The sequence below is a fragment of the Anomalospiza imberbis genome, chromosome 4 (genome assembly GCF_031753505.1).
Source record: "Anomalospiza imberbis isolate Cuckoo-Finch-1a 21T00152 chromosome 4, ASM3175350v1, whole genome shotgun sequence".
NCBI classification, from domain to species: Eukaryota; Metazoa; Chordata; class Aves; order Passeriformes; family Viduidae; genus Anomalospiza; species Anomalospiza imberbis.
Window position 1 is genome coordinate 54,456,397 of NC_089684.1, and position 27,739 is coordinate 54,484,135.

A 27,739-nucleotide genomic window follows, 5' to 3' on the forward strand; every position below is an offset into this window, starting at 1 on the left:
TCAATTAAACTCAAAGTTTATTCCAAAATTAATTTTTCTTTCATTAACAGCAGTAGGATGTTTTTCAAGATCATCACTTGTACCTTGAAACAAAACTTCAAAGATGTTACATATTCACCTGAAATACATCAACAAACATTATTGAACTTGAAAGTATACAAAGAAAGTCCTTATTTCCTTTGGGTGAACAGTTACTATAAAGTCTTCTGGGGTCTCTGTGCTGTTGAAGAATCCTGTAAAACACAAAAGCATTGGTAATTTATTAAAACAGCTTTACTCAAATGGACATGTTATTCTATCACATCAGTTTTAACTCATCCCTCCCCTAAAAGCCAGAGTTTGAGCAGATTCTCCTCCCTAAAACTCAAAGTAGAATAGAGCCTAAGATGTACCCATTCATAATATTAAAATATACAACAATTTCTCTTCTTTTCATACATTGTCTCGCATAGAAAACGTGCAATGACTCTCCAAGCACCTTTTCTTCATCATGAATAAAGAGCAAGCATGCTCCAAGCTGCAGGTCAAATAGAGCTCTAAACTCTCACCTAGCCCATTCCAAAACCCCTGCAAGCTTTTTACAAGGCACAATATGTATGTAAGTGACAGTAAGGACATTGTCCAAGCAACTAGCTGGAATGAGAAATAAAATGAGGTCACCCACAGCATTGGATCTGAGTGTCAGCCCTAACTTGAAGCATATCCATAGAGTCCTTTAAGCTGATTACAGTAGAGATTGTTAACTGCATCTGTGTGTTTTTCTGCAGCACAGGCTTAAACTTATATAAACACAACTCATCAGCATCTGACAAAATCAATCTGTGTCACAAGTGTGAATTCATAAAGTAGCTACATCTATATGGACAAAGAAAACTCCAGAAAGATTCCAAGCTTCTTAACATTTCTAGGCAAAACAAGCTATCAGATAAATACAACAGTCTGATACTTGCAGGGAATCTTAGCTAAATGTTCCTACCTGCAGGCTGTGACAGGTACCAGGTCTGTCATACAAAACAATAATGCATTTCTCATCTTGAAATTTTAAAAAATATTTTTAAGTAAACTAATCATCAAGCTTCAACAGTCAACAACGTGGACACCAACCACCTTATTCCACCTACTTTTGCCTGGATATTGTGCAGTCTTCCATTTCCACCGCTCCAAAGTGTTCACATCCCAGGTGCCTGTGAGGGATCGCTCTTCCACTGCCATCACTGATCCCAATCCCTTTAGCAAAGACTGTGAGTAAAGAGAACACCAGGAATCAAACGAGGGCTCATAGACAATAGTACCAACTCACTAGCCTAGTACACAGTAAGACCAGATAGAATTTTCAGCTCTAGCATTGGCCTGTTAATTGGAGCAGAGAGACTTTAAAAATCTGCGAGGTCATGCAGCACAAGGGCAAATCCAGATTCATCAGGCTTCAAACTAAGAAGCTGAGGTGCTGAAAACTTCCTCTGTGTTGGAGTACAGAGACTATTAAAAGGGCTGAAATTCACACTTCCCTTTTTACTGAAACAGAGAATCCTACATATTGTTCCTAATGTTTCTGTCATGACCATCGAAATAATAAACTGCTGCCATGGAGTATAAAGTAATCTATTTCCATGGGAAAGACCAAATAAACATGAAACTGAAAAAAGCGAGTACATGATGGAAGTGACAAAGTTCAAACGACTCACAGAAATAAAGCAACAAAACCGAATTAAAAAAAAAACCTGCTCTCTGCACTGGTTACAGTACTGCAGGAAGTGTTACACTACCAACAGCTCAGCAGAACCATATTTAGCAGATCTTCATGCTGTGCCTATGGCAACTTCATCTGAAGTAATGGCTTCTGTGTTGCAAAGCCAAGTAAGAAAAAAAAGGCTCATTTCCCTCTGAGCTAAAGTTCTACTAATATAATTGTATCCATCTTTGTGTACTTTATAGTACACGGGATGAGGCATTCCAGAACCATTTCTCTCTGGAATAAAAATACCTTACTTGGTGTTCTGTCTTGAAGGGTTAGATTTACCTTTAGATCTATCATCACAGGCTGAGACAGCACAGGATCCTCTCCAACTTCATACAAGTGTCTAATTCTTAGCAGGACACGACTGAAATCTGCATCACCTTCCTTCTGTTCACCTTCAAAAGAAATAAAAATGCATATATTTTCTTACTTTAAAATTAAACTCAATCTTTAAACTTTTATTTTAAACTTTAAACTCTCATCATTTGAACTTAGTTCTTATTTTTTAAAGTTAGCAAGAGGGCTAGTATCAGGAAATACCCAGCTCCCACTTTGACAAGAATATCACTAACAGGCAGGACAAACAGGAGACATATTTTACTACTTGCGCAGAGAAATAATACAGCACAATTAGCTTCCTTGGTTCAGGAATTTAACACTTTGAATAAATAAAAATACTAGCCACAGAAGAGAGAAAAAAAAGAAAATCAGCTTATTTAAGTGTAAGATCCAGCCACCTTTTGGAAGGCACCTACCCATGTAGATGCTGCGGACCTGCTCTGCATGATTAGAGCTGTACCTCCACCCTGGAATGCTCAGAGTCTGGAGATGAAGATTGGGTGGCAGAGTTACAGGCAAATCATGGACTGAGTTCTGCTGAAGTTGTCTGAGTAGCTTTGGTTTATCTTCTCCATGCAAAATAAAACAAAACAAACATTAAACATCCATCAAACACACAAGCCTGGCTAGGGCACTGTGGTAGGATAAAGGGCTTTTTGCTTATGCTGCCAAGGCAGAGGCAAAGTACATGATATGCTTTCTCCTCCAAGGCCTTCCAAGATACTAAGCAGAAAGCAGCATGATTTTAGCTGCTAGAAAAGTGTATCAGAGCTTTCCACAAAACAAATTTCACTTCAGTTTGAAATTGCTATTTCATTACCAGGCTTCAGTTTTAGTTGATAAGGTGAACAAGTATTTTTAAAAGAATAACTCAAAAATGGTCATTAAGGACTCAGCATCCAGGAAGCTGATATATGGTGCACTACCTACCTACTAATTCCCTATGTGAACATTTTGTTCTCATTAGATGCTTTAAAATTTATTTTCCTCTGCAAGTAGAGATAATTATATAACAAGAGAAACATTTCATATACTTGGACAACATCCATGTTTGAAATTACTGCAAAGTAATTCGCAGGCTCTAAATCTGTCTCCTAATTCAGTATATACTAACTTTGCCTCACAGGAGGCTTGAAGTCTGCATTTAAAAACTCAACAGCATAAATCAAAGCAACATAAACAAGCCATTCATATGCTAAAGGTAGCACAGGAAACTGAATGATTACCTGATAATGCTCCAAACATTACTACTGGCCTATGCTCTAAAGCCAGTCCACTTGTCCGATACAAAGTATTGGTGACAGCCTTGGTTCCTAAAATAAGCCAAATTACAGGGCGAACCACTGAAGAGTCATTCAAAGTGAGATTGTTATTCAGGTCCCACTGAAGGTTGTTCCATAGTCTCCTGTGTAGCATCACCTGTATTGGGAAGGTAAATGTCACAACAGGAATCAGCCATCAGGCTTTACTTACATTATCAGCAGCCACGAAATTATGCCCACCTAGAAAAAGAAATAAAAATTTATACTTTACCTCAACTTGTCCATTCCCTTGACTGGATACACCATGAGCTCTTTCTGCAAGCAGCATCAGCCTTGTGTTATCATCTTCAATGTAGGCAGTCTGGACCATAGGGTAATAGTTCTGTAAACACACAGCAAACCATGCAGAGATAATAATAACAGAGGAAACAGTAACAGAGAACAAAGCTAAGACACAACTGACTTTGGATTACACATCTGTGCCTACCCGAGCCACTGTGTTATTCACATATGCCTTAAATGGTCTTTTCTGCATCTGATACCCATTGTTGTCAGTGTAGAGAAGTTGTCTGGTGTTCAAATTCGTGCTTGTTCTTAGAACAGCTTCACGATTTAATTCCAAAGGCCCAACACTGTATTCTTGCTCTATCCTACGGCAAAGCAGCTTCCCATCGTAGCCTTCTGGTACTGAATATAGCCTGGTGTACACTGCATATATATAGTCCTGAGAAGTAACATTGCTATAAAAATGAGAGGAAGGATGCAGAGTTTATAAGGTGGAGCACTTGACTGGTTATGATAAAACTTGCAAGGCACTCATGATGTCATCCTACACAGACAACTTTCTTGCACATTTTCTATTTATTTCATGTACAATTATTTTTAATTTCAATTTAACTTTCAAATATACACATATTCAATCAGAGTAAGTGATATCCTGTAAGTTTCCTTCACATTAAACATGTCAGGAGGATTCCTGATTTGATTACAAAGGCTCTGTTTTTCTCAAAATTAACAACAAATTAAAAAATTATTATGACTCTCTAAGCAACATATTTACATTGTACAGAATATATGCATTTTTTCAATCTGCGTGACATCAACTTTGATGCAAGAATTCCACACTACTTTCCAAAGGTCCTTTTCAAATACAATCCTTGAGCAATGCCATGTAAAGCAAAAGACTTCAACCAAACAACCAGATTTAAAAGGAGGTGAAGGGGTTATAGACTGATACAATTTTACCAAAGAGAATAGTTAGTTAATCAGAGGTCAGAGTGACCTTATAAAAGATTATTTTCTCCTTTCTCAAATTTGTTTTCAAGATAGATATTGACAGTTATGAAAATGTATCATTACATCCAATTTCCATCCATGTAAGATATTAGCTGCAATATTCATTGAGTTGTACAGAACCAGTTTCTCAACTGAAGTTGCAGTAAAAAATGTACCACAGAGGATCACCCTAAACAATCTCCACATCCCTCCCTCCCTCCTGCAGCAATATGTGCTTCAGAAGAGGGCCCATGTGAACCTCATGAAGTTCAACACGACCAAGTGCAAGGTCCTGCACCTGTGTCAGGGCAATCCCAAGCACAACCAGGCTGGGCAGAGAAGGGCTGGAGAGCAGCCCTGAGGAGAAGGAATTGGGGGTGTTGGTTAATAAGAAACTCAACATGAGCTGGCAAATGTGTGCTCACAGTCCAGTAACCCAAGCTTGTCCTGGGCTGCCTCCAAAGCAGCACAGCCAGCAGGTCCAGGGGGGGCATTCTGCCCCTCTGCTTCCCCTTCGTGCGACCCCACCCACAGAACTGCATCCAGCTCTGGGGCCCTCAACGTGGGAAACACAAGGACCTGCTGGAATGAGTCCAGAGGAGGGCTACAAAGGTGATCAGAGGGCTGGAACATCTCTCCTATGAAGACAGTTTAAGATTGTTCAGCCTGGAGAAGAGAAGGCTCTGGAGAGACCTTAGGGCAGCCTTCCAGTACCTGAAGGGTACCTACAAGGGAGCTGGAGAGGTACTTTTGACAAGGGCATGTAGTGATAGGACAAGGGGAAATGGCTTTAAACTTAAGAAGAGTAAGTTTAGACAAGATGTTAGGAAGAAATTCCTTGCTCTGAGGGTAGCAAGACACTGTTGCAGAGAAACTGTGGATGCTCCATCCCTGGAGGCTCTGGCTCTGGCCCTGAAGGTGTGATGGGACTTTGAGCAACCTGGTCTAGTGGAAGGTGTCCCTGCAGGGGGCTTGGAACTGACTCTTTACAGTCCTTCTAACACTAACAATTTTATGATTCTGTGATTTACAAGAGGTGCTTCCTCAGCAGTACATTTAGCAGATGTAAGATAGTTCTTTTCTCTAAATCCTAAATAGTACAAATACACAGAGCTCACTGTTTAGGAGCAATTGTACAGAAGTAACCTAATACATATCCAAACATTCCAGTGAAGCTGTAATGGTGCTGTACCTGTAGAAATACTGCCGTATCTCTGTCATCAAGTTTCCAGACATCACTTCCAACCCCACTGCTTTTGATACTGGAACAGCTGAAGCATTTGGAGCAAATAAGTAGTTATCTGAAATAGGTCCTTTCTTTGTGTCTCCATTTACGTGATACTCAAGGAACTCCTGGGTGAACTGGACAGTCTGGTTAGTCTCCCTGAGAATCCACAGAAGAGTAAAAATTATATAACTTACAAACACATTTTGTACATGACAAATGCAAAGCTGAACAGCAACAGGAATGAGGCTGGAAATGTAAGGACAAAAAACTGTTTCTTCACAATGGATTGACTTTGTGAGACTGAGTAAATGAGGACAGCAAAGAATTAAAGTGCTTCCCATTAAGATATATGTCAGTTTGTAAGCAAATGGAATTTCTATGTAATTCTCTATTTCTGTAGAAGAGAAACATCTTAAGATTAAATATCTATACTACCTCATTGTTTTGATGCCAGAGTTGCTACAGGATTACAACTACCCATTTCACAAGAATGAGGTACACTGCACTGTTCCAATGAATAATTAGGTTCACTGAACTTTGTAGCTCAGCAAAATCAGCATTATGCAAATTTCCATGTCTAACACTGGTAACAACACAATCAACAGGATGGCAACATTTACAATCACTCACTACCCACTGTATCTCCTCCTCTCTCCACTGAAGCTTACAGTTTGGTTATTCATAACTTATTATCACAATTTTTAGAAAGTCATATGAAGGCAATTTAAGATGCTGCTCTCTGCTACCTGCTCTGCCTTTGGCAACTTGCTGTGAAAACAAGAAAAATCACTTCATCTAGCATATAAATTTATACTGTTCAACATTTTATCTTGTGTTAATACAGCTACCCACAATTTGTAATAACTGAGGAGACTATCCAAGTGTTTTCTACTACTTATAAGGCAGTTTTAGTGCAGGGGCAGGATCTAGAAGTTCTAACTGTTGCAGTTGAATGTAAAAGGCTTCCTAATTGAAGATCCCAATTTTTTTCAACCTTTCCTCCCATTCTGACCTGTGATGCCTCATTCTTTCCCATTATCCCACTGCAAACTTTCTGAAACACAAGCATTTTAAGCTTGTCTGAAGGCTTGTGAAGAAAGTGAATATCTCATTTCCCCTACATGCTAAATCTTGATAATGCTTCCATTTTTTTCTACCTGATGAAATGGAAATTCCTTAGTTAAAAGTTTCCTTTCAAACTTTCAAGCTTTCCTTTCTAGCTTTCTACCACAGAAAGAGTGATATGGGACTTGCAAAACACTACTTAGTATAAGTTAGCTCTTACTTTATCACTTAAGGCTCATTGTGCAGCCATAGTGTATGTGCTTCTTAGTAATTTTAAATAAAAATGGACATTCATAATCCTCTTTTGTTCTAAAGTACACTGAAACTCTGCTGATATACTGGTTATTCCTGTGATATGTCATCTCAGACCAACTGCAAAGTTGAACAGGGCAACACAGAATTAGTATGGAATCATGCCTGTGTTGAAGTGTCCTGCAAAAGAGGGCATGTGAAGTGGGGATAAAAAAGAATTTTAAAGACCGTAAAGAACATTTTGTTGAGTCTTGGAATTAAGACAAATAATACAAATCCTTGGACTAATTTCTATGAAGTGTTTTAAAAAATCTGAAATGCTACTGAAACAAGCAGGCAATCTCACCTGTCTGTAATGCTGTGCATCAGGTTTGTGTTTTGGTCAAACACGATCTGGTAGCAGCTGTTAACCACGGGAAACAGCTGTTGGCTTTGCTGCCCTGCACGAGACAAGTCTCTCCGCTTGTACTTGATTGGGCTCCCAATAAAGGCAGACTGTTTACCATCCAAGGGTTTAATACTGTATTTTCTGTAGCTCAGACCACTGATTGCAACTAGAATATACAGATCATAGGTAGATGGGGATTCCACAGAGCTTTGAACCTGTACATCAGCATACACAAAAATGCTTCATTACCAAAAATTAATTAGCAAGGCAATTACCTTCATGTGCTGTAAGCCCTAAATTATAAAAATTAGCTTCTACTTTAATAAGATTTTAAACATGCCTTTCTTGTAATTATAAATTGTAATGTAGATCCATGCTGCTTTTAATTGGGAGCCTGGTGAACTTGGATTAAGCTGAGCCTTTCTAGTGAAGCATGACCATGTGCCAACCCAGAGACTGATGGTTTCCAGATAAAGGCAGTATGGTCTTATGCCATCACATGTACAGGAACAAGGGACAGCTGCTGTGCCTCACCACCTGACTACAATGTGCCTTCATGCACGGTCACAGTCATAAGCCACAGGTCACAGAAACCGTGCAGCTGGCAGAATTTGCTGAACTATCTGCCATCCCAGGGACAGAGGGGAGCATCTGGAATTGTGTCAGGCCTCTTCAGGCCTTATGTGTAGGAAGCATTCCTGGAGATTTATGGTACATTCTGTACAGCAGATGCTCCTGAGAAAGGCCAGTGCTAGCTCTCACTTGAGGCCACTTTCTTCCCTCCCATGGAACAGCTGGCTTTGTCTTGGAGCTTGGCTATGACAGAATGAACCATCAAATGGCAGCTGACTGACACCAGTTTCTAAGACCTACATTTCTTAATTCTCTTCTTCTCCCTCCCCAAGGCAATCTGTCAATTGTACAAACAGGGCTGTCAATTGTAAGGCAGTGCTTCAACATAAAAGGATTTATTTGAAACAGTGTTTTTTACAGAAAGAAAAATAAGGTAAGAAGCACAAGGTCACAGACAGCAGACATGCAAAGGACAAACCAAACACACTACAAGAGCAGCAAGTCCTTTTGGAGAGTAAAAAAAGTCTCTCTGTTGAGACAACAGAAAAGTAAAAACAACCATTGAAGGACAAGTGGGAAAATCCCACTTCAACAGGAGGTAGAATTTAGTCTATGAAAACTGGCAAGTGAGAAAAAAGTAACAAAAAGAAACAATGTTGAAGTACCTGTGCTGGCACAGAATATCCCAGTTCATCATATACACTCATTGCCTCACTGCTGACAGAAACTGTGACAAAGGTAGTGATGTTCCATGCCAGTGGGTTATAGACAACGACATACAGGTCAACGTCTGCAGCACCTTTGTGCAAACAAACAAAACTTGAAGTCACTACATTATGTATTTTTAAAATGTGGTATTAAAATGTATTTAAGAAATCTGTCTAGGTAAAACTATCTTACAAAATTTTAACATAAAACCCTGCAGTAAAACTTCATGATTGAAAAAAGGAAAACATTTTATAGTCCTTCATTAAAACCTCTTCTGCTTTATTCTTCTATTCTCTGCCCAATCAAAAAAGGCCATGTATTCAGAAAATGACACCTGAGTTGAATGTAAATGCATCTAGTGAAGATAAGCTGCTTACAACCCATTGTTATGCAGTATTAACTTTATCAGAGTTATACAGAAGATCAAATGAGAAGCCTAATTTAAAAACAGCCCTGCAAAAATCCAAATCGGTCTGCTGCACGGCCCACGGCACTGCTTACATCTGACAGTTTAAAAAGTTTCCGAAGTCAAGATAAAAGGGATGTTAAGTCTTTAGAACAGACATCTTCAAAATACTTTCACATTTTTTACACAAGCGGGCAGTACATTATATCAAGAACATTTCTTGACTCTGACTGTGCTCTTTATCATGTAATACTCTGCTGCAGAGTAAAGTTTGTTTAGTGACTACTCTGACCAGCACCTCTTCCTCCCCTTGTTTTATATTTGAAGTCTGAATCTGAGAGCCAGGTCTAATATATGCACTGAGGTAGAGTTCTGTCTAACATCAGCTGAGAAATCTGGGTCTTATAAGGCAAACATGATTTTCTAGCCATGGTTCACAGAACTTAGATATACATAATATGCTGTTTTGGAGGAAAACATGATAGCTTTCATAAGGTAGCTTGAAAATTGGAAAAGCCATGCAAAAGGTACCTGGTTTTCCTGAGCCTTTAGTGTAAACAGAAGAATAGACCTCTCCATTCTTCTTTGCATTGTTGATATCAAATATTATGGAAGCCATTAGCTTCTTTACGTTGAACATTCCATACATCAAGTTATTCAAGTACATGTCCTTCACCTTGGGAGACTCTGTGCCTGTTATACCATCGTGGTGCTGGACCTTGTATTTAGAAGTAATTTGAAAAGTTCAACAGGATGACAACTTCAGGTTTGCAGTTGTATTAACATAATACCAACTCAATTATAATTAACTCAACTTCTGACACACAACTTAAAACAATAAGGGATGACAGCTATATTCAGAGGGAAAAACCAAACAAGTTACCAAAGCCAAAAATGCAGCAAATATACTGTAACAAGACAGATTTTTCATTTCATACTTAGATCTGGTCATTACCTTAGCAGACAAAAGAATTATTGACAGCAAAAGCACTGAGGACTGCAAATGGTTAATGATACAATGTTAATCACTTAGCTGCTGAACTTTGAAGAAACAAATCTGTCCTTCCTGTTCTAACTAGCAGAAGTAGAGATTTTCAGTAGTTTTCAATTAGTTCAATTTTTCTTTGGTTTTTATTTACTTTTAAGAATAATTTTGTAAATAACAAAACTAATACTAAGAAATGGAATTTCATATGCGAAGTTTGAAACCACATACTCTCACTGGTTGAAGAAAACATTTGCCAGTAACCATGATGCATGGTTAAGGGGCTGAAGTCATGTTTCAAGGCAGTTTTTTGAAAAATTGCTTTATTTTTACTTATAACTTGCAAAAGGGGGAAAGTCATTTCCAAAAATATAAAAGCAACTTTGACACACTCCAGGTGAAATGCTTATGCAAACTTTTCATTTGGAAAATAAACATTTTCATTTCAAGTACAAAATAAATCAATCTTTACCTCTGAAACTGCCCATCTAAGACTCTGAAGTTGCTTTAAGGCTTTACATTTGCAAATAGAACCTTCTGGGTGTTTCCAGACATACTGTGTGAAAAAGGACTCTCCAGCATAAAGCAGTGAACTTGCTCTCCTTGCAATTCCTTTTAACGTGCTCCGAGAAGTATAAAACCCAGTCCATGCTTGGAATGGCTCTGTTTAGAGTGGAACAGATCCAATACACATCAAAATACCACTTCATTTCATCTTCTTCTACTACTACTACTACTGTTCAGCTTCTTACATGAATCCTACTGGGGATTTACAGAGCAGCCACCAAGTAGAAAGGTCATAAAGCCTACAAAGAAACTCAGCCAGGAACATGCACTTTGAAGAACTATCATCTCTCCTACAGGCTTAGTAACATGCAAATTTGATACAGAGCCAGTACCAAGTTAACCTGCGTTTATGAAAATTTCTTCCTCCTGGATCTGCACAAAAAAAATTTCAAAGTTTTACTGAACCATATATTATAATTAGTTGTTAATAAAATACATGATAATCTTTGGTAATTGCTTGATACACACACGCTAAATTTCAACCTTTCAGTCAAAGGAATTTAGCTTAAATTTAATTTCTTCAAACTGGAGTAGAACTAGTGATGTGATGACTTCAAACTACTGCAGCACCTCAAACTACATCAAAAGATGCCATCAAGTGGTTACTAGAAAGTATTTCAACATTCTCTTTGTGTTAATGTTTCAGTAGCCCACAAAATGAACTAGGAAAACAATTTGTTTTTAAAACCTTCAAAACTCTCCTTAGGGGTGGGAGTGCGTGTTTCTTTGGGGGCAATTTAAAATGCATTAATGATAAATAGGTTTTCCAAAAAGAAGTTGCAGAAAGTGTTTTCCAAAGAGCATACATACAAATGTAATAATCTGCTATCAGCCCAAGACCAAAAGCAACAATTAGAAAATAGGATCTTTTGTTCAAAAACCTCCAGGACAAATTATTTTTGGACTGAAAGGTGCTAGAAGTTTCAACAGAATCACTTCAATTTTAGCTTTAAATGTTACAAAACACATACACATCAGCACAGCACAATGAATGCAGAGTTGAAGGAAATACTTATCTGGGACTTAAAACTTGAGTTTCCATATATCATAAGTGACACTGAGCTCAATAAGTGACTCACAAAAAAAAGGCATAGCAAGAATAAGAGAGGATTAATCATCAAGAAGCTAAACAGCATGTGGGAGAAAGTGCACTCAAATCTATACTGCAATTGCAAGGCAAGAAAGTAATTTGGGGAAGAAACTACATCTCTGTGTGGGCACCCACCTGGAACACTGAAGGTGCTGCTATTATGCAAGCTAATAGCAATTGAATCCTGCAGGTAAATTATGCCAAAAGATAAAGGAAAGAGCCCAGATGTAAAAGGATATTAGTGGTTAGAACTGGCAATGCTTTTATCAGTGAGTTGTTAGGTATGATCCCTAGAGGGAGGTGAGGGAGACAGGGATCAGTCCATGCCATGATTCACAGGAAGCAATGGTTATTTTTATTCATTGAAAAGTTAACAGACACATTACAGAACAGTCTGAAATATACGCGCACAGCCAAAAAATGTGATGAAGCAGTGATACAGAAAGGTGTTTTAATGAAATCAATGGTATTTTAATAATAAATCAGGCAATAAAATAAATTAATGAGTTTAGAAATTGAGAAATTGGCTGTGTCTTCTCTCTGCATACTTTGATATGAGGTCTAAAAGGGTATATTTATTGGGGAAAAGAATTAAAGGGATGCTGGGTATGGCATGAATTTTTTTGTATTTTCCTAGTACTTTTCAGCTCTGCTTGAAAAACTAAGTCAGTGCAGCATGTAAGATGCAAGTAAGCAACAAGGAGTAGCAAAGAACTTTTGTAACTCTGTATTACAAAATTTCAGATATACTGACCATATTTTTACTTGTTTAGACTTCAATTGTAAGAGAATTCTTTCCCACCCCAGAATTTCAAAGTGTTTTCTTTAATGAAAAAGGTAAGACTTTCTCCTACAGAAGACTTTAGGGGTTCATCTACATTAGCATTTTGTTTGGATCAGGTCATCCTTACCTAGTATGCTTTGCTTTATAGAAAAGATTGGATCTGGAGCTCATAAACTGGATTCTTGAAGGATGCAACAATCATTAATTGGTATTCAAGTCTATATGACCAGATTATATATTTCCTGCAATTACTTAGAGTGTGGACACCAAATCCTCAATATCAACTGTTTGACTGTGAGAAACCCCATCCCACTGTAGTAACTCAGAACTACCCCAAGAGCTTTCAGATTGCCTTGGTCCCTTGGCTACCTGTAGCTTCTCCAGACATTGACAGATCACTCCACATCACATTTTCCACCTCTGGTCTAAGCTATGCATAATCCAGCTCTTTTAAACAGAAAAAATGGGATATTGTTCTATTTGGCCACACACACATTTTTTTTACACAACTAAGTTGGGATCAACTCATCTGTTGATGACACCTCATAGAGTGAACAAATCAGAAGGATTTTTCTTCTTTATTTTACATATGTACATTTGAGGCAGACATTAGACAGCTGTGAACCTAATTACCTGTTGAATATGGAAGAAAGTCTTGAGAGTCACGAATTTCCCATGTAAGGTTCCTGCTATAAACTGCTTGGAAGTATTCACTGACAGTGGCGTACTGGACAGTCACTCCAAACTCAGCAGAATGCTTGTTAATATAATCCACCAACAGGTCCATGTTAGAGTACTGAACAGATGCATTAAAGAACTGCTTGTCACAGCCCTGAAATTCCAAACGTAGAACAGCCAAATCACTTTGGGTCACATAATTAAGGAGGATCACTTTTAACTCTAGTCTATGCTCCATGGGTATTTCTTTTGATTTTGACTGCCCATATAACTGATACTACTTACAAAAAAATCAAGACTGGGCAGGGTTACATGCACAGATTGTCTGTAATCATGAAAACATCATGAAAAAGCATAGAGTTTTAGAACCACTCTCTACTTCTTTACATACCATTATCTCAAGTACAGAAACCCCTACGTTTTTTTACACTACTGCAAAACTGTGGGTTTGCATCTAGTTTTAGTGATTTATTTGCACTATTAAAAATTTCTCCCCATTCCAAAAAATTTTCACTACAGCACAACTACAGAGTGTTATATTCTACTTCTCATTCTCTACAAAAATAATAAATACAATATAAGCAACAGTGTCATAAACAAAGGAGATAAACAAATCAGTGACTCATCAGCCAGAAAAAAATAATTTTGTAACAACTGATATTGTGGTGAAATAGTCCATAAAGAACACACATAATCCTTTAATACTGTAATTATGAGACCTACAGCATCCATCAAGATTAGAAACCAGACTGTACATTCAGTTTAGGCAAAGTTATTATTTCCTAAGGACTTGAAAAGAGCAAGAGCACATCAGTGCTATATGTATGTGTAGGATGTAATTAACACAGCATATTGCTGAAGAAAGTGTTTGGGTGACCAAGCTGGGATATGCTTGCTTATGGTTCTATCTAAAATACAAAGACTGTGAAAAAAAATGATTAGACATCTGTTTGGAAAGACCATGTATACCTTCTTTCCTATAATGCTATAAATTTGTTAACACTGAGTTTTGTTGAGCTAAGCAGGTAAAAAAGGAGATCATTTAAATAGACAAAGCAAGGGGTAAAAAAGGAAGCAATACTGTAAAATATAGTTATGCAAGAGGTTATCTTTACAGCTTTGTCACTTTTTTTCTATCTTGAGTAGGGTGGAAGACTCGATAGACAGCTGGCAGGCTATACAAGGAAATTTTATATTATACTAGTCAGTCATTTGGACCACAATTATTAGAAAAACATTTAATGCCATGTGGTTTGTCCAGCATTTCTGCAGTACCCACGGCAGCAAGAACCATCCACTTACACTCTGGTGTGTAGCTGTCTCTTGTAAAGCAAACACTGACCAGCACTTACCCATGGCCACAACACCTCCCCTGTCCGGAACCAGGCTGCTCTCTCCTTGATGTTCGCCACCATGGTTTGTGCATACAGGTGGAGGTTAGCATCTGTAACAGGGAGACTCATGTTTGGATAAACACCATCTTTTGGTGGATCTGGGAAAGTTGCAAATCCATTCCAGAAAAATCCCGACCTAAGCAGAAGCAGAAAGCAGTAAGCTGTAAACAGGATTTACTTAAAGGGGAAAAACACATCAAAAGGTGCTGGTATAAAATGGGAATAAGAGGCAAAAAAAATCAGTTAATATTCACTGCTACTATTTAGGTTTAAGTATTTATTTGGGGGCGGAGGTAGGGGGAAGAGTCTCCAGTTTTCTTTCAACACTGTGCAACTGTTCAAGTCCCTGCTGCTTGCTGGCAAAGAACAAAGAAACCATAGGACAAACCAGCAAGCTTTGTAACAATGAGGATGTTCCCCCAAGTAGACTTGATTTTCAAAGAGTATTTTACTGGATAAGCCAGTAAGCAAAATAAATTTTTCAAAAGTTCTCAAATTTCTTCACAAAATAAATGGCAATTTTCTGTTGCTTTAGTTTATACATGGACAACAGACACAATCTCAGCTCAAGATAATGCTGAAAATCTCCCATAGAAAATCAATTAGCAATAGCCAAGTCCCTGCTGAGCTTCCCGGAGCTTTCAAATCTTCCAGGCAGAGAAAATAGACCCAGTCCTGCTTTGGATATTTTCTATTTACAGTAATTAATTTGTTTCACATTTTTATTCTATTTTTTTTTAATAAGGACTGACATTGTAAGTCACTGTATTATAAGTAGATGAAAGCCATACCTATGTTTCAAGCCTCCTGGTGTAAGAAAACAAGTCTGCCAATATTTAGAGGTATTTTTAATGCTTGTCAGTACCAAGTATCACTTTCGAGAATTCAACTGTTAGGTAGTGAGCAAACTTCATTTATTATGGTGGGAAGCTGGGGATGCTTAATAATCCTTACTCAGATCTACAGAGTCTAGACATCTCCTTGACCTACCACAGGTGAAGAGAAAGCAGTAGGATACTTTTGAAAGAAAACAGTCAAAGAAAATGCTTAAACCCCAATAACATAAACTCTAAGAGGTGAACAACATTTCTGCATATTTGGGAAATCTTTAGACCTGTTTGAAAAAGGTAATTGTGATGGAGTACAGTAGCTGTACTGATCCATGACATGGGTGAAGATCTCCTGTCTTGCAGATAAGGAAGGAGAGCCCTGCCATACAAACTGGAGCTTCTGAAAAAAACAAACAAACAAAAAAGTAAGAAACCATTACCCTTGATGACATTCACAAAAAATACATCAACAGCATAAGACTTCAGAGTTCCCATCTTCCCTTCCACCACTTCTAATACTTTCAAGTGCTTTTTCTGAAGATCCAATGCCAATGGTACCCCAGGCGAGGTCCCACACTACATACAGGAAGCCACATCAGTGCCTCTTTCCATTAGAAGTGATGCAGGATGAGAGGAGGCAGCACACTGCCAGCACATTAAAATCCAGAAATAAGCCTGGGTTATCACAACCATTATACCCCAGTTGTTTCAATGGAAGCTAAATACCTATAAGCCAGAAAAGATCCAGATGCAGTCTGACTGGGAGTGGGAATCAATGTTTAACTGATGTTAATGTTTAAATTCTACTGAAGGAGAATTTTACTGTTTTGGAAGCCTTCAGACTGTTAAGGACCAGGAAAAAAAAAAAAAAAAAAAAGAACTAGCTGGGCAAAGATTGTCAAAAGGTCATAAAAGATTTTAACAGAAAGGCAGAACTGCAAATCATTGCAAATACAAGGTGGTAGATCCAGGCTTCACTAAATTCCACATGTTGTCTTCTTCAGAGACACCTGAGTTTTACCCAGGAGTCATAAAAACTGCCTAGTGCCCAGAACACAGTGGTGAGAGAGCCCCTTATTTTCACACAATGTAGTGAGTAAAACTCATGACAGATCCGGGTCCAACACAGTGATATGAAAAACATTTATTGTGTATGGGACACTCTGCAAGAGAAGGCAGAACAGGAAAGAAAACCTGAATTCAGCAAAACCATGACTAGCTGCCACTTGAACTGACCTAGTATCATTAATTTTACAGGCACAAATAAATGTTCCAAGCCTGACAAGACTGTGCCCAAAGGTTACACTTTAAAACCACTCACATAAAACCCAACAGATACAAGATTCTCTCAGGGAAAGCTGGAACTCCTGGATGTCTCTGCTTCAAACACTCCTAATTCAGTGTCCATTTAGACTTGCCCATTTGCTCACATTTTTTGTCTTCAGGCTAGACTACATTTTATCACTGACCACAAGTCATGAAGACATTAATTGACCATTTAACACAGATTTAATATGTTTCACCATTACCACATGCCATCAGAATGTCCTATTTAAACAAGAAATACCTACATTTTCTTGCCCAGATGACAGAGATTCTTATCTTAATGTCATGGTTTAGATAACTGTAACTAGAAGCCAGCAATGGTTTCATTCCTAAGGGTATTTTTACCTTGTTTTTCTGCATGTCAGCCTTCAGATCATAGTCAATACGAGAAATAAGATGAGCATTGAAACCAGCCAGAGCAAAAAGAGTTGGTGTTGTAGCTGAAGCTCCAAAAGGATCAACATGCCAAGAAAACTGAGGCCTGAAGCCAAAAGTTTCATACAAAAACCCATGGCCTTCTGCAAAGCAAAATTTGTTTAGGTTAGGAACACTTCTAAAAGTTAATTTTGTAAGTTTCATAGGCATATTGTGATACAGGTGAGCACTTGAAGGATAGCTTCTTGCTGCTGTTTCCCAAAGCATTCAAAGTTTTGGGAATTTAATAATTCACACCAAAAGGTTCAATACTGACAGTGTTTATATTATTATGCCAAGCATAACTTACTAACATTATAAAAGATTATAACAAAATGGAATTATTATTAGAGATAGGTCTCGGAAAAAGTACATAGCTACAGACTAGGTTAAGGCTAATAGCCAGGTTGGAATCTTCATGAAAACAACAACCTGGGGTTTAGTTTAAGTTTGCTTAAAAAAACTTAAAACCCATTCTCAGAAAATTTTAGTCTCATAATAATGACTAAGGGACAGGGAATCAAGCCATCCACTAAACAAAACTAGCATGAATATTAGTATCAGTCATATGAAAAGAAAAAAGCCAAAGGTTTATAGTGAACTTGATACTTGATGTTATTTACAACTAACGTTACTAATATAGAAATGAGTTTTGAAGAAAGAAACCCCCAAACTAGGAAAGCCCAGACAATAGCATGAACCCAGAAAAATAATTTGAATCAAAGTAAAACTATCAGGAAAGCAGTAGGTTTTATCTGAAACTCAGGTATATTGTACTTGGATACTCATCATTAAAGAAAAAAAAAAGAAAAAAGAAAAAAAATTGCAGATCACTATTTCATAGTTACAGAATTATGCTCAGAACTATCTGAAAATACAGTATCTTCCCTGGAATAACTTTATTTCAAATTGTAATATCACATTTGAATAAGTGAGGCTGCAAGGCCTCTTTTCACTTCATCTTTCCCATGGTTAATGTCTTCCCTAGCTAAAATATTCACGTGTTTCAGTATTCTGATAGAGACATATTTGAAACAGGGTTTTCTAAGCTCCTCCAAAACACTGGAATCCTGGAAGACAAGAGAAGACATGAAATCTAGACCACAAATGTCTGCACTGGCTTTGACGTCTCACCTTGAACTCCACACAATCAATTTTCTTTTATGTACTCAAGCTGAATAGAGGGTTCAAGACAAACAAATGAGAATTTTAAAATACATTAATACTTATGTTCCTGGTTAATAAATTACCAAACTTGAAAACAATGAATAGAAAAGCTGTGTTTGTGTTTAACAAAAGAACTCTTCAACCATTTTAGTACTGTATTTGGAGAAGTCCTAGGTACAGTGCTCTAAGCCCATAAAGCAATCTTTAAACATGGGAGTAAGATGAGAGAAAAAAAAAGGTCAGGTCCCCTCCTCCTCTTGGCCAGAGTGTACTGAGGTACAGAAGCAGCTGCTAATCCTGTGCTCCTGATAAACACTGACAAGCAAGGAACAAGGCCAGTGGTGCCATGCAGTCAGATGCAGAAAATAACAGAAGTGTTTTCTGTCCCTTCACTGTCCCATGTAGAAAGCTGCCCAGAGTGTAGCCCTGGCACAGGCAGAGTTTCCATCAGCCATGGCAGCTGGTGCTAACACATCCCCTCCCTCGTGGCATAAAGCAGACATCTCTAGCACAGTGGTGGCATCAGTTATCCTGTTTCTGTCTGCACTGACCAATGCAAACAAACCCAGGCACTACACGACTCCTTAAACCATCAAATGGACACGTGTAACATACAAATGTTAGCTGCAAAAGTTAGAAGATTAAAATGGCAAACAGTGCATCTCTTGGAAATAGGCACCTCTTTCTAAGAGAAAATGATAATGTTTACAAATGGGGGTTTCTTCAACAAGGAAGTCTTTCAACTAATTCCAGTTGACCTCAGTGACATTCCCTGTGCCCCATTCTGCAGAAGACCTTGCCTAAACAACTTCCCTGCATTCTGAATTGCTACCAGGTATTTTCTTGAGGAGTGTTTCATACCCTCAATTTCACCATAAATATCTTCCCAGGAACTCTGCTCTCAAACACAAACACACACAAAAGGCCTCTGCTCCAAACAAGTTTATACCTGACAAACCAGCTTTTGGTAACCTTTGTGCCTGCTGCAGAACTGTCATGTCAAAACTAATGGGTTTTTTAAGCAACGATTTTTATAAGAATAACACACTAGCTAGTAAAAAATAAGAAATGCTTAAATTAGCTCTTAAGTCAGAAATTAATAGCAATTTTGGAGTGAAAAAAATGAAAACCAAACAAAACCTCCAAGGTCATTATAATGAAAAATAAAAGTTAAATGGAAATATGCATACCCGTCAACTGTAAAATTTGATCATCAATTAGTGTCACAGCTTCATCATGCATCACTTGCCCTCCAATGACAAATTCCAGTCGTCCCTCCTGAAGCAAATGATGGACCTATGATATTGAAATTAAGACACAGAACATAAGCATCATTTCAGTCTTATCCAAGAAGGCTGCAAATTCATTTGATACCAAACCAGCACATTACCTAGACACAACATTTGTCAAGAAGGCATCCAGGACAAAAAGTGAGATAAAAGTGAGATACAGGGCTGTCTGTACTGAGGCTATTTAAAGGAGAATAACAGAGAAAAAAGTATTTCAATGTGCTGCAGAGCGCACTGATTTATCCAGCTTACACTGAAACCAGCTAACAGGAACAAAGGATGCCAGGTAGACATTGACCTTTTGGTGTATCTCAGTAGTGCTATTACTGTGCCTTTTTATACTGTCTGAACACCAGACACTGCACTGGCAGCAGCCTGTAATCCTGCCTCAAGGCAGCTAGAGCTGGAGGATTAAAACAGAAGATACTAATGCTTCTCCCAGAATCTTCTTCCTGCTGCATCCAGCTTGGCTTAGGGAAGGCACTTGGTGGCTGGATGAGGGAGCAATATGCAATTCCTTGCAAGAAGCAATGGAGCCCCAGGCAAGAAGTAATATGTGCAGGCTCCCAAGATTTTAGCTGGAAACTAGATCTGTGGGATCCAGGAGAGAGACATCCAGTGCCATCACACCATGGCCACAAACATCTCTCCTCTACTCCCTATGCATCTATCTTGCCTTTGGGGCACAGAAAAGTTGCTCAACTTGTGACTGACCGAATGCTTTATTAAGAAATAGTTATTCCACAGGTTTGCCTGCCTGAATAACCCACTGCTAACCTTAATGTCTGATCTTTTTCCTAGTTTAAAAAAATGTCAGTATATTACAACCTGCTCAACTTTTGGTGGTGGCTTTTTCTTGGGGGGGAGGGGAGAGTTTAATTTCAGCTCCTAGAAACAACAGGTATGCTGACAAGTACAGCCTTCTGCAAATGCTGGATGAAGTGGGGGGTGGGGTTTGGAGGGAGGAAGGAATAGTCTATGTCCCTTTCTAAAAGTGTTAGGAGTCTTCTGGTTTTATTTTAGTTACTTTAGAAATTCAGAGATATCTCAAACTTCCAATAAGTAAAGTTTATGCAAATACGTATTTTAATCTCAATTTTTTTTTAATCTGTCATGTAGGATGCCATTTTTAGAGCTATTATGTTTATTTTCCCAGGAACCTTCAGTGTCTACTCAGATAGGATGCCAGATTGTCAATTTTGATTATAATCATTTCTCTCCTCCACAATGTTGTGAAAATGCTTCAGGGCTCAGCATTCCTAAATTAGTTCCAGGCGACTGTGGTGACTGATTAGCATGCTGGGAGACCAGATAACTGATATCTGGTGTCAGCAGAGAACTGGCCCTGACCTACATGAAAAGAATCTGTAATTATTATTCCCCATTTGGATGGATGTCCAAAATATACCTCTGATCCAAACCTGGGGCCACAGAAATGTTTTTTCAATATAAGTTTTGTGGAACCACTGAGAGGCTGGAAACACAAGAAAAATAATTCAAGTAATTTAAGTAATATCCAATCTTCTGTTTCCCCAAAAAATAAAACAATATCTGTAAAGACAAGCACTTTTTCTGATCAGAAGGGGGCAAAAGGAAGAAGGAATGGAGGAAACAGCAGTAGTGCTATAAGCAGCAGGATGCTATGATGTTAGAACATATCTGTGATCCACACTACCATCATCTCATGCCTACCAACCAGACAGGAGTGGCTACACATCTTTTTATTCCTGTAGTTAAAGCACCCAGACATCAACCCACAGTAAGGAGGTAGGAATGGTTCACACAAGAAAATTCAGTGTAAATAACGTGCTAAGAACTACAAGGTTCCCATCTGGCTGAATACTGCTGCAGCACATTTCACTCTTACATATTCTCTTGTCTGAATTGAAAAACCAACTTCTGTACCTAGGTTTGGAGGAGGTTTTACAGCGACTTCTGTGAGCCAGACAGAAGTTTGATGAGAGGATCCATGTTTACTCCTGAAAGAATTTTCTACCAAGGTCGTTGACACAGAAACCAAGAAAGAAAGAAGGATAAATAAGAGAAAACTGCAACTGTCTGTTTCAATAAGCACCTTGTTTGTCTTTGGTGGCCAATGAGTAAAGTGTAAACTTATGAGTTTTGTAAGAATGTATAAAAAGCATGCATGCTACAATAAAAAACAGGTTTGAAGCCTTCTGAAAATGGAGTGTGTTGCTTTGTTTTGTGACCATCTCAACTATGACACCCAGGCTGTACCTTTTACTAATTTTTAATGCTGTAGTTCCAGTACAAAGCAGACACTTCAAAACAAATTAGAATTACATCCTGTATTCCACGTAAACCACTAAATGACAAAAAAAAGGGAAAATTAAAACCAGAGTGCCTATACAGAAAATCATTAATGCTAGAGTTCAAGTGGAAAAAGCAGGGCAGTAACCAGAGCGACCTAATTTCAGGGACCAATATTTGCAACTTGCTAATGTTAAAAACAGATCATTTATTTGCAAATTAGAGTTTCAAAGTTAGACACACAGGTTTAAGAGGACTTTAGTTTTAAACATTCTAATTTTGAGAGAAGAAATGATAAAGTAACTAGAGAACTGGCTATACAATGCGTAAAAGTAACAATTACAAATAATTAGGCTAAGAAACTAAAGCCTGAATCATACGTACTAAATTTTGCACTACCAAGGTCAAACATGATACACATTATTCTTCTGGATTCCACATAATAGCAGGAATAGATATTAGAAACATGGGCCTTGACTTTACATTTGGGTTACAGCAGCAGAACATACTTGAAATAAGATCAACTTACCTTTGAAAGTTGGAGGACTTTCCTGTCCTTCTACAAAGCAGTTCCTATGCTATTTTCTTCCCCACTTACAGTACAGTTTTCTAATTTAACAAATCTACAGGAAAATTGCCCTACAACAGGCAACTATGGGCAGAGTGCCCCACAAAAACTGCAAACTGCCTAAACCCAGCAAAATCTCTCCTGCAAAGATCAGCTGTGCACAGGCTGTTATTTGAATATGGAACATAACAGAAGATTCAGATTAGTGAAGAACTATGTGGAAAAAAACAGACAAGAGGTGTGTTTTTTGCATGATGCTTCCAACATCCAGAACTTTAAACAAACTGAAATGTAAAGAACTGTTGTTTGGACCCTGGTAACAAAACAGACCATGGAGTTCTAAGCACCCATGGGAAGCTGCACCTGTACACCCTTTGGTTTTAGGATCCAAAATAAACAACCAGCTGCTAGCCTATCAGTCCAGTCTTTGATTCAGCATGTTTGTTTCATGTCAGAGGAAAGAAGAAGTGACAAATAAAACTCCACAATGACGTTAGTGGAAAAAAATCACTACCATTAAATGTACAGTCACTGCTTTGCTGTACTATCTGTGCTTACACATGGCAGGTTTTTGAGCAGTACTTAACTGGAAAGAACAAAAAGTTCCTTCTTGTGAGCAGTGATAGGTTTCAGATGTTTTAATGGATATTGGAGCGGCCAGTTTCAGGTTCACCCACATCTTAAAGTAGCATGCCCCCAGATAAATAAGTTGCCAATGAAACAAGAACTGTAAAGTGTAAAAAATCTTCAGTGCAAAGGTTACTACCTCCTACTGCTCTAATCTATAGCTGGGGTTTAACCTCTTGCAACTGCCTTTAGAGTTAAGGTCCTTTAAGTACTAGATTCAGAGACAGCTTACACTAGACCTGGGTAAAAAGCAAATGGTGAAGGACTTTGCCCCTATTTATCCCCTGAAAAGAGTGTGAATTTTTTGTTAGTAGGAAGTATGGCTCTAGTGCAATTTACCTGCTGCTTCTGTGTATCTGTGGCTACCATATCCCACCAGAGTCGAAAGAATTCCTGCTCCACTGCAATAAATTTGCGCTGTTTTCCTTTCATTAGCTCTTCTATAACGGTAGTGTAGACATTTGCTGCGTAAGCGTGCATACTTTCCTGAAAGAAAAAAAAAGGCAAATAATCTCTGTTTTGCCTAAATTAAAAGGGCTGTTTTAAGCACTCATTGGGCTTGAAAAGAGATACCAAAAACCTCACATTTGTTGCATGCTTCCTCTGTAGCGTAAGAAAGGTCGAGTTCTGTCTACATACAGCCTTTGGCCCTTCTGCTTCAGAAAACATCCTCCTGACTGGGGACCTGACTAGATCAAGGTGCAACTTCTCCCAATACCAGCACCAATATAGGCTTTCTTTTAGACACACTGGGAACAGCTTACCCTATTCCTCACTGCTCACCTTTAATCACTGATGCCATGAACGATAATATTTCGCACCAACACAGTTAAAGGCCCCACATGCACACTTCACTCTCCCGTTCCAGCTCTTCTTTTGACGGCCTGAATTACCAGAATTGCTTCTTCAGAGCGAGTATGACTCTGTGCTGTGCATTACCAGTACAATGCAGTGATGCATCTACTGTAAATTATACTATTATGAAAAATAACTCTATTTTGCTTGATGTTTTAGAATAGAGTAAAACCAAGCTGGTAAAAGAATGAGTCCAACTGTTGACACAGAAAGTGTGAGATTTTATGCATCTACCCTATCTTGCTCCTAAAAACACCTCTATTCCAGAATGAGGCCTATGGACCTTTATTGCAATGCAAATATGACAGCTGTACCCATCAAATAATCTACCACAGTGTTATATCCTATGATATGGCATCAAATTAACAACGCCATGTTAATTTTTAAGTTGTGCACACAAAGAGATACTTTCTGTACCCTTACCTCGACCAGAACAACTTTTGTTGACCAGATCCAGTCTGCCACCTTTTACTTAATTTTAAAGAGATTGAGAATGTCTAAAGACAACAGCCAACATCCTAGGATTTCCTGAGATGTCTGTCTTTCCTTGTAACAAAGTTATCTGCATGTTATTGGACAGTTATTTTACACTGGCTATTTTAACACTTAACTAGTTAAACTACTGGTACTTAAGAACACTCACCACAAAATGTACATCCTAAAGTGGTTGACACATAGATCTCTCCCCATTGAAAAACTAATGGACACAATATGTAAAACATGAATGCAGAGTTTAGATTTAGGTAAATTTCCTACATGAAAATTACTATTTGAAACAAGGACATGAGGTAATCCAAATCAGAAATTAACTTTTCCTAGCCCCTTGCTTTCCACAACACAAACACACCTTTGTAAAAATGCTCATGCCACTAGAAAAAGAAAAACATTTGCGTGTAGGAGGAATGGCTGAAAATACTGCTGGGTTTATCTAAATAATTTCTTCTTCAATTATTTTCCCATTGGTTCATAAGGGTTTTTTGAAATCAATATTATTAAAACCTAAAACCATGTGAATTTTAACTAAGGACTTTTAAGTTTTAGTTTTGCGTTCTCTTATGCAATTTCTGAGTATGAGTTTGAAGTATTAAAGGGGAAATTCATTAATCTTTCCTAAAAAGGGGAGACAAAATATATGCACAGCAGAGATAGTGGGTGAGATGCTAGCTCTTTTTTATTCGTTAGGCCTAATGCCATTTCACTCTATTGAGTGAAGTATCCACAGCATCTTTCACACATAAATGAAAATAATTCATAGTAAGGAAGAAGAATTCAGGATTAGGATTTTGACTAACAAATGTAAAAGGTATCAGGCCCCACCTGATTAATTTTGCTCTGCATTTTATGTATTTAGCAAAAATTAGTTTGCTACTATACTTCAGAGGCTAGGCTCCAACCTCACCCCAGCCATCGAGGACCTGGGATCTTGCTCCCCTAAGAAATGACAGAAGGTTTTCCTGGGGTTTTGGCTTTGTAACAAGATAAACATAAAGACCATGAAAATCTGCCACATAATCAAAGCCCCATCACACAGAATCAAGACTTTCCTAAAAAAAAGCCCCAAAAAACCCCATCAGGAGCATCCTGCTGAACACAGGCGCACAGAAACCCACAGCTCAAGGGCAGGGCTCCTAGGCTGACCATGCCTCCTCCAAAGGAGGATCCCGAAACACCAGGGGATGGCGGACACACCAGGCCAGACACGGGGCAGGGGCTGCACCGGCCGGGGATTTGCGCGTTTCTCCGCCGGTGGCGCCCAGCCCCGGGAGCCCGGCCCCGTCGCACGGCTCCAGGCAGCCCAGCCCCGGGAGCCCGGCTCCGTCACACGGCTCCGGGCAGCCCTGCATGCGGCTCGGCCCCGTTACACGGCTCCGGGCAGCCCAGCCCCGGGAGCCCGGCCCCGTTACACGGCTCCGGGCAGCCCAGCCCCGGGAGCCCGGCCCCGTCACACGGCTCCAGGCAGCCCAGCCCCGGGAGCCCAGCCCCGGGAGCCCGGCTCCGTCACACGGCTCCGGCCAGTCCTGCATGCGGCTCGGCCCCGTCACACGGCTCCAGGCAGCCCAGCCCGGGGAGCCCGGCCCCGTCGCACGGCTCCGGGCAGCCCTGCATGCGGCTCGGCCCCGTCGCACGGCTCCGGGCAGCCCTGCATGCGGCTCGGCCCCGTCGCACGGCTCCGGGCAGCCCTGTATGCGGCTCGGCCCCGTCGCACGGCTCCGGGCAGCCCTGTATGCGGCTCGGCCCCGGCCGCAGCGAACCTCCCCCACCCGTGCGGCGGCCCGGCCGACCTGCACCGTGTACACCCAGCCGACGTCCATGTGGCTGTGGGCGACCACGAAGGCCCGCAGCTCGCCGCCGGCCCGCGGGAGGAGGGCGAGCAGCGGCAGCAGCGGCAGGAGCAGCATGCGCGGGGCAGCCATGGCTGCTGCGGCTCTCCCGCCGCACTTCCGCGTCCCGCGGCACCGCCTCCCCGCACGGAATTCAAAAAATAAATGAAGTAAGGGGCAGGAGTCTCCTGAGGAGCGGGAGGGTGCCGGAGTCTCCTGAGGAGCGGGAGGGTGCCGAGCCCCGAGGGCTGACTCGGCCTCGGCCCCGAGCGGCGCTGCGGGTGCGCGCTGCGGGTGCGCGCTGCGGGTGCGCGAGGTCGCCGTGGCGGGGGGCAGGGACGGAAAGCGCAGGCCCTGAGTGGGAATTCCGGAGCTGGTTTTTGGGTAACACTGGGCTGCTCAGGGAGAGCCTGAGTTCTGCATCTTGGACACCTATCAATCTTTTTTGTTTTCCTTTGAATTGAGCGCGAGTACTTGGTATGCTACTTCATTACGGATTGTTGTCCGCATCTCTGAAGTACTGAAATTGAAGAAGGGTTAAATTTTATGTGGTTGACCTTCTGGTCCCATTGAAATTGGTTTTGTTACTTGTTTTATCACTGCTAGGAACAGGTGGACCCTGTGCTGAGAACTGGAAAGGTAAACGCTTCTGTTTAATCTGCATAAAGTCCTAGTGAAAAAGGAAAAAATCCAACCTCAAACTAAAAATTTTGTCGTATAGTATCGTCCAGTCTCCTCAGAAGTTTTTTGTAAGCAGATGCACCAGTTTCTGCCTATTAAGTCATTTTGATATAGAAAGTCAAAACAGATAAAACTGTTTTTTTTAAACTTGGATTCTTTAAAAAACATACACTATAGTATAGATCAACTACTTTCCTTAAGTTTTAGTTTGACTAAATCACATGCTTTTAACAACAATACAATTCTGAAATGACAAAAAAAAATCATATCAAAGTCCTCACTCATTCCCAACAGTGCAAAAGTAAAGAACATCACATGGAGAAGGGTAACTGCTCCCACCTTCAAGTTTGGTATGGATTTAGCATTACTAGATCCCAAACCTAGTTAAACCAGTCATCCCTCTGTGATTGAAGGAAACAATCACAAATAGCTTAGCAGTGTCCATCTGTAGATTTTCATAAAAGATTAATTCATTCTGGACTAGCTGGCTCCTGGGTGCAAATTAAACCATCTCAATACTCAAGACACCTGTAAAAAAGGATCACACAATTTGTATTGATCTACTCATTTTAGAAAGAAAAAAAAACATGTGCTGCTTTTTTTTTTACAAAGTATTTTTTTTTTACAAAAATACTTTTTGTAAATCAGTAGTAATGAG

At 39.5% G+C, this 27,739-nt stretch overlaps 1 protein-coding gene across 1 annotated transcript; it reads right to left on the bottom strand.

Moving 5' to 3' along the window:
- Positions 1-26,527, bottom strand: MAN2B2 (mannosidase alpha class 2B member 2). Its single transcript, XM_068188635.1, has 19 exons — positions 26,362-26,527; positions 23,564-23,710; positions 19,660-19,765; positions 17,234-17,406; positions 15,847-15,962; positions 14,691-14,868; positions 13,294-13,492; positions 10,692-10,882; positions 9,766-9,952; positions 8,786-8,919; positions 7,506-7,762; positions 5,807-5,998; positions 3,827-4,079; positions 3,611-3,721; positions 3,304-3,496; positions 2,494-2,646; positions 2,021-2,133; positions 1,122-1,239; positions 1-233 (listed from the first exon to the last, which is right to left on the bottom strand). Exons 1-19 carry the CDS (start codon positions 26,491-26,493, stop codon positions 139-141), a joined length of 3,048 nt encoding a protein of 1,015 aa, XP_068044736.1. The 5' UTR covers positions 26,494-26,527; the 3' UTR covers positions 1-138.
- Positions 26,528-27,739: the final 1,212 nt, after the last annotated feature.

What these genes read in the sequence shown, in the direction of transcription:
- MAN2B2 (XM_068188635.1), bottom strand. Translation starts at nt 26,493, where the DNA reads ATGGCTGCCCCGCGCATGCTGCTCCTGCCGCTGCTGCCGCTGCTCGCC. An exon ending in AAGGGAATGGACAAGTTGAG is followed by an intron (nt 3,497 to 3,610) that starts GTAAAGTATAAA and finishes TTCCCAATACAG; the next exon opens with GTGATGCTACACAGGAGACT. An exon ending in AATGTTTGGAGCATTATCAG is followed by an intron (nt 2,647 to 3,303) that starts GTAATCATTCAG and finishes TTTTGCATGGAG; the next exon opens with AAGATAAACCAAAGCTACTC.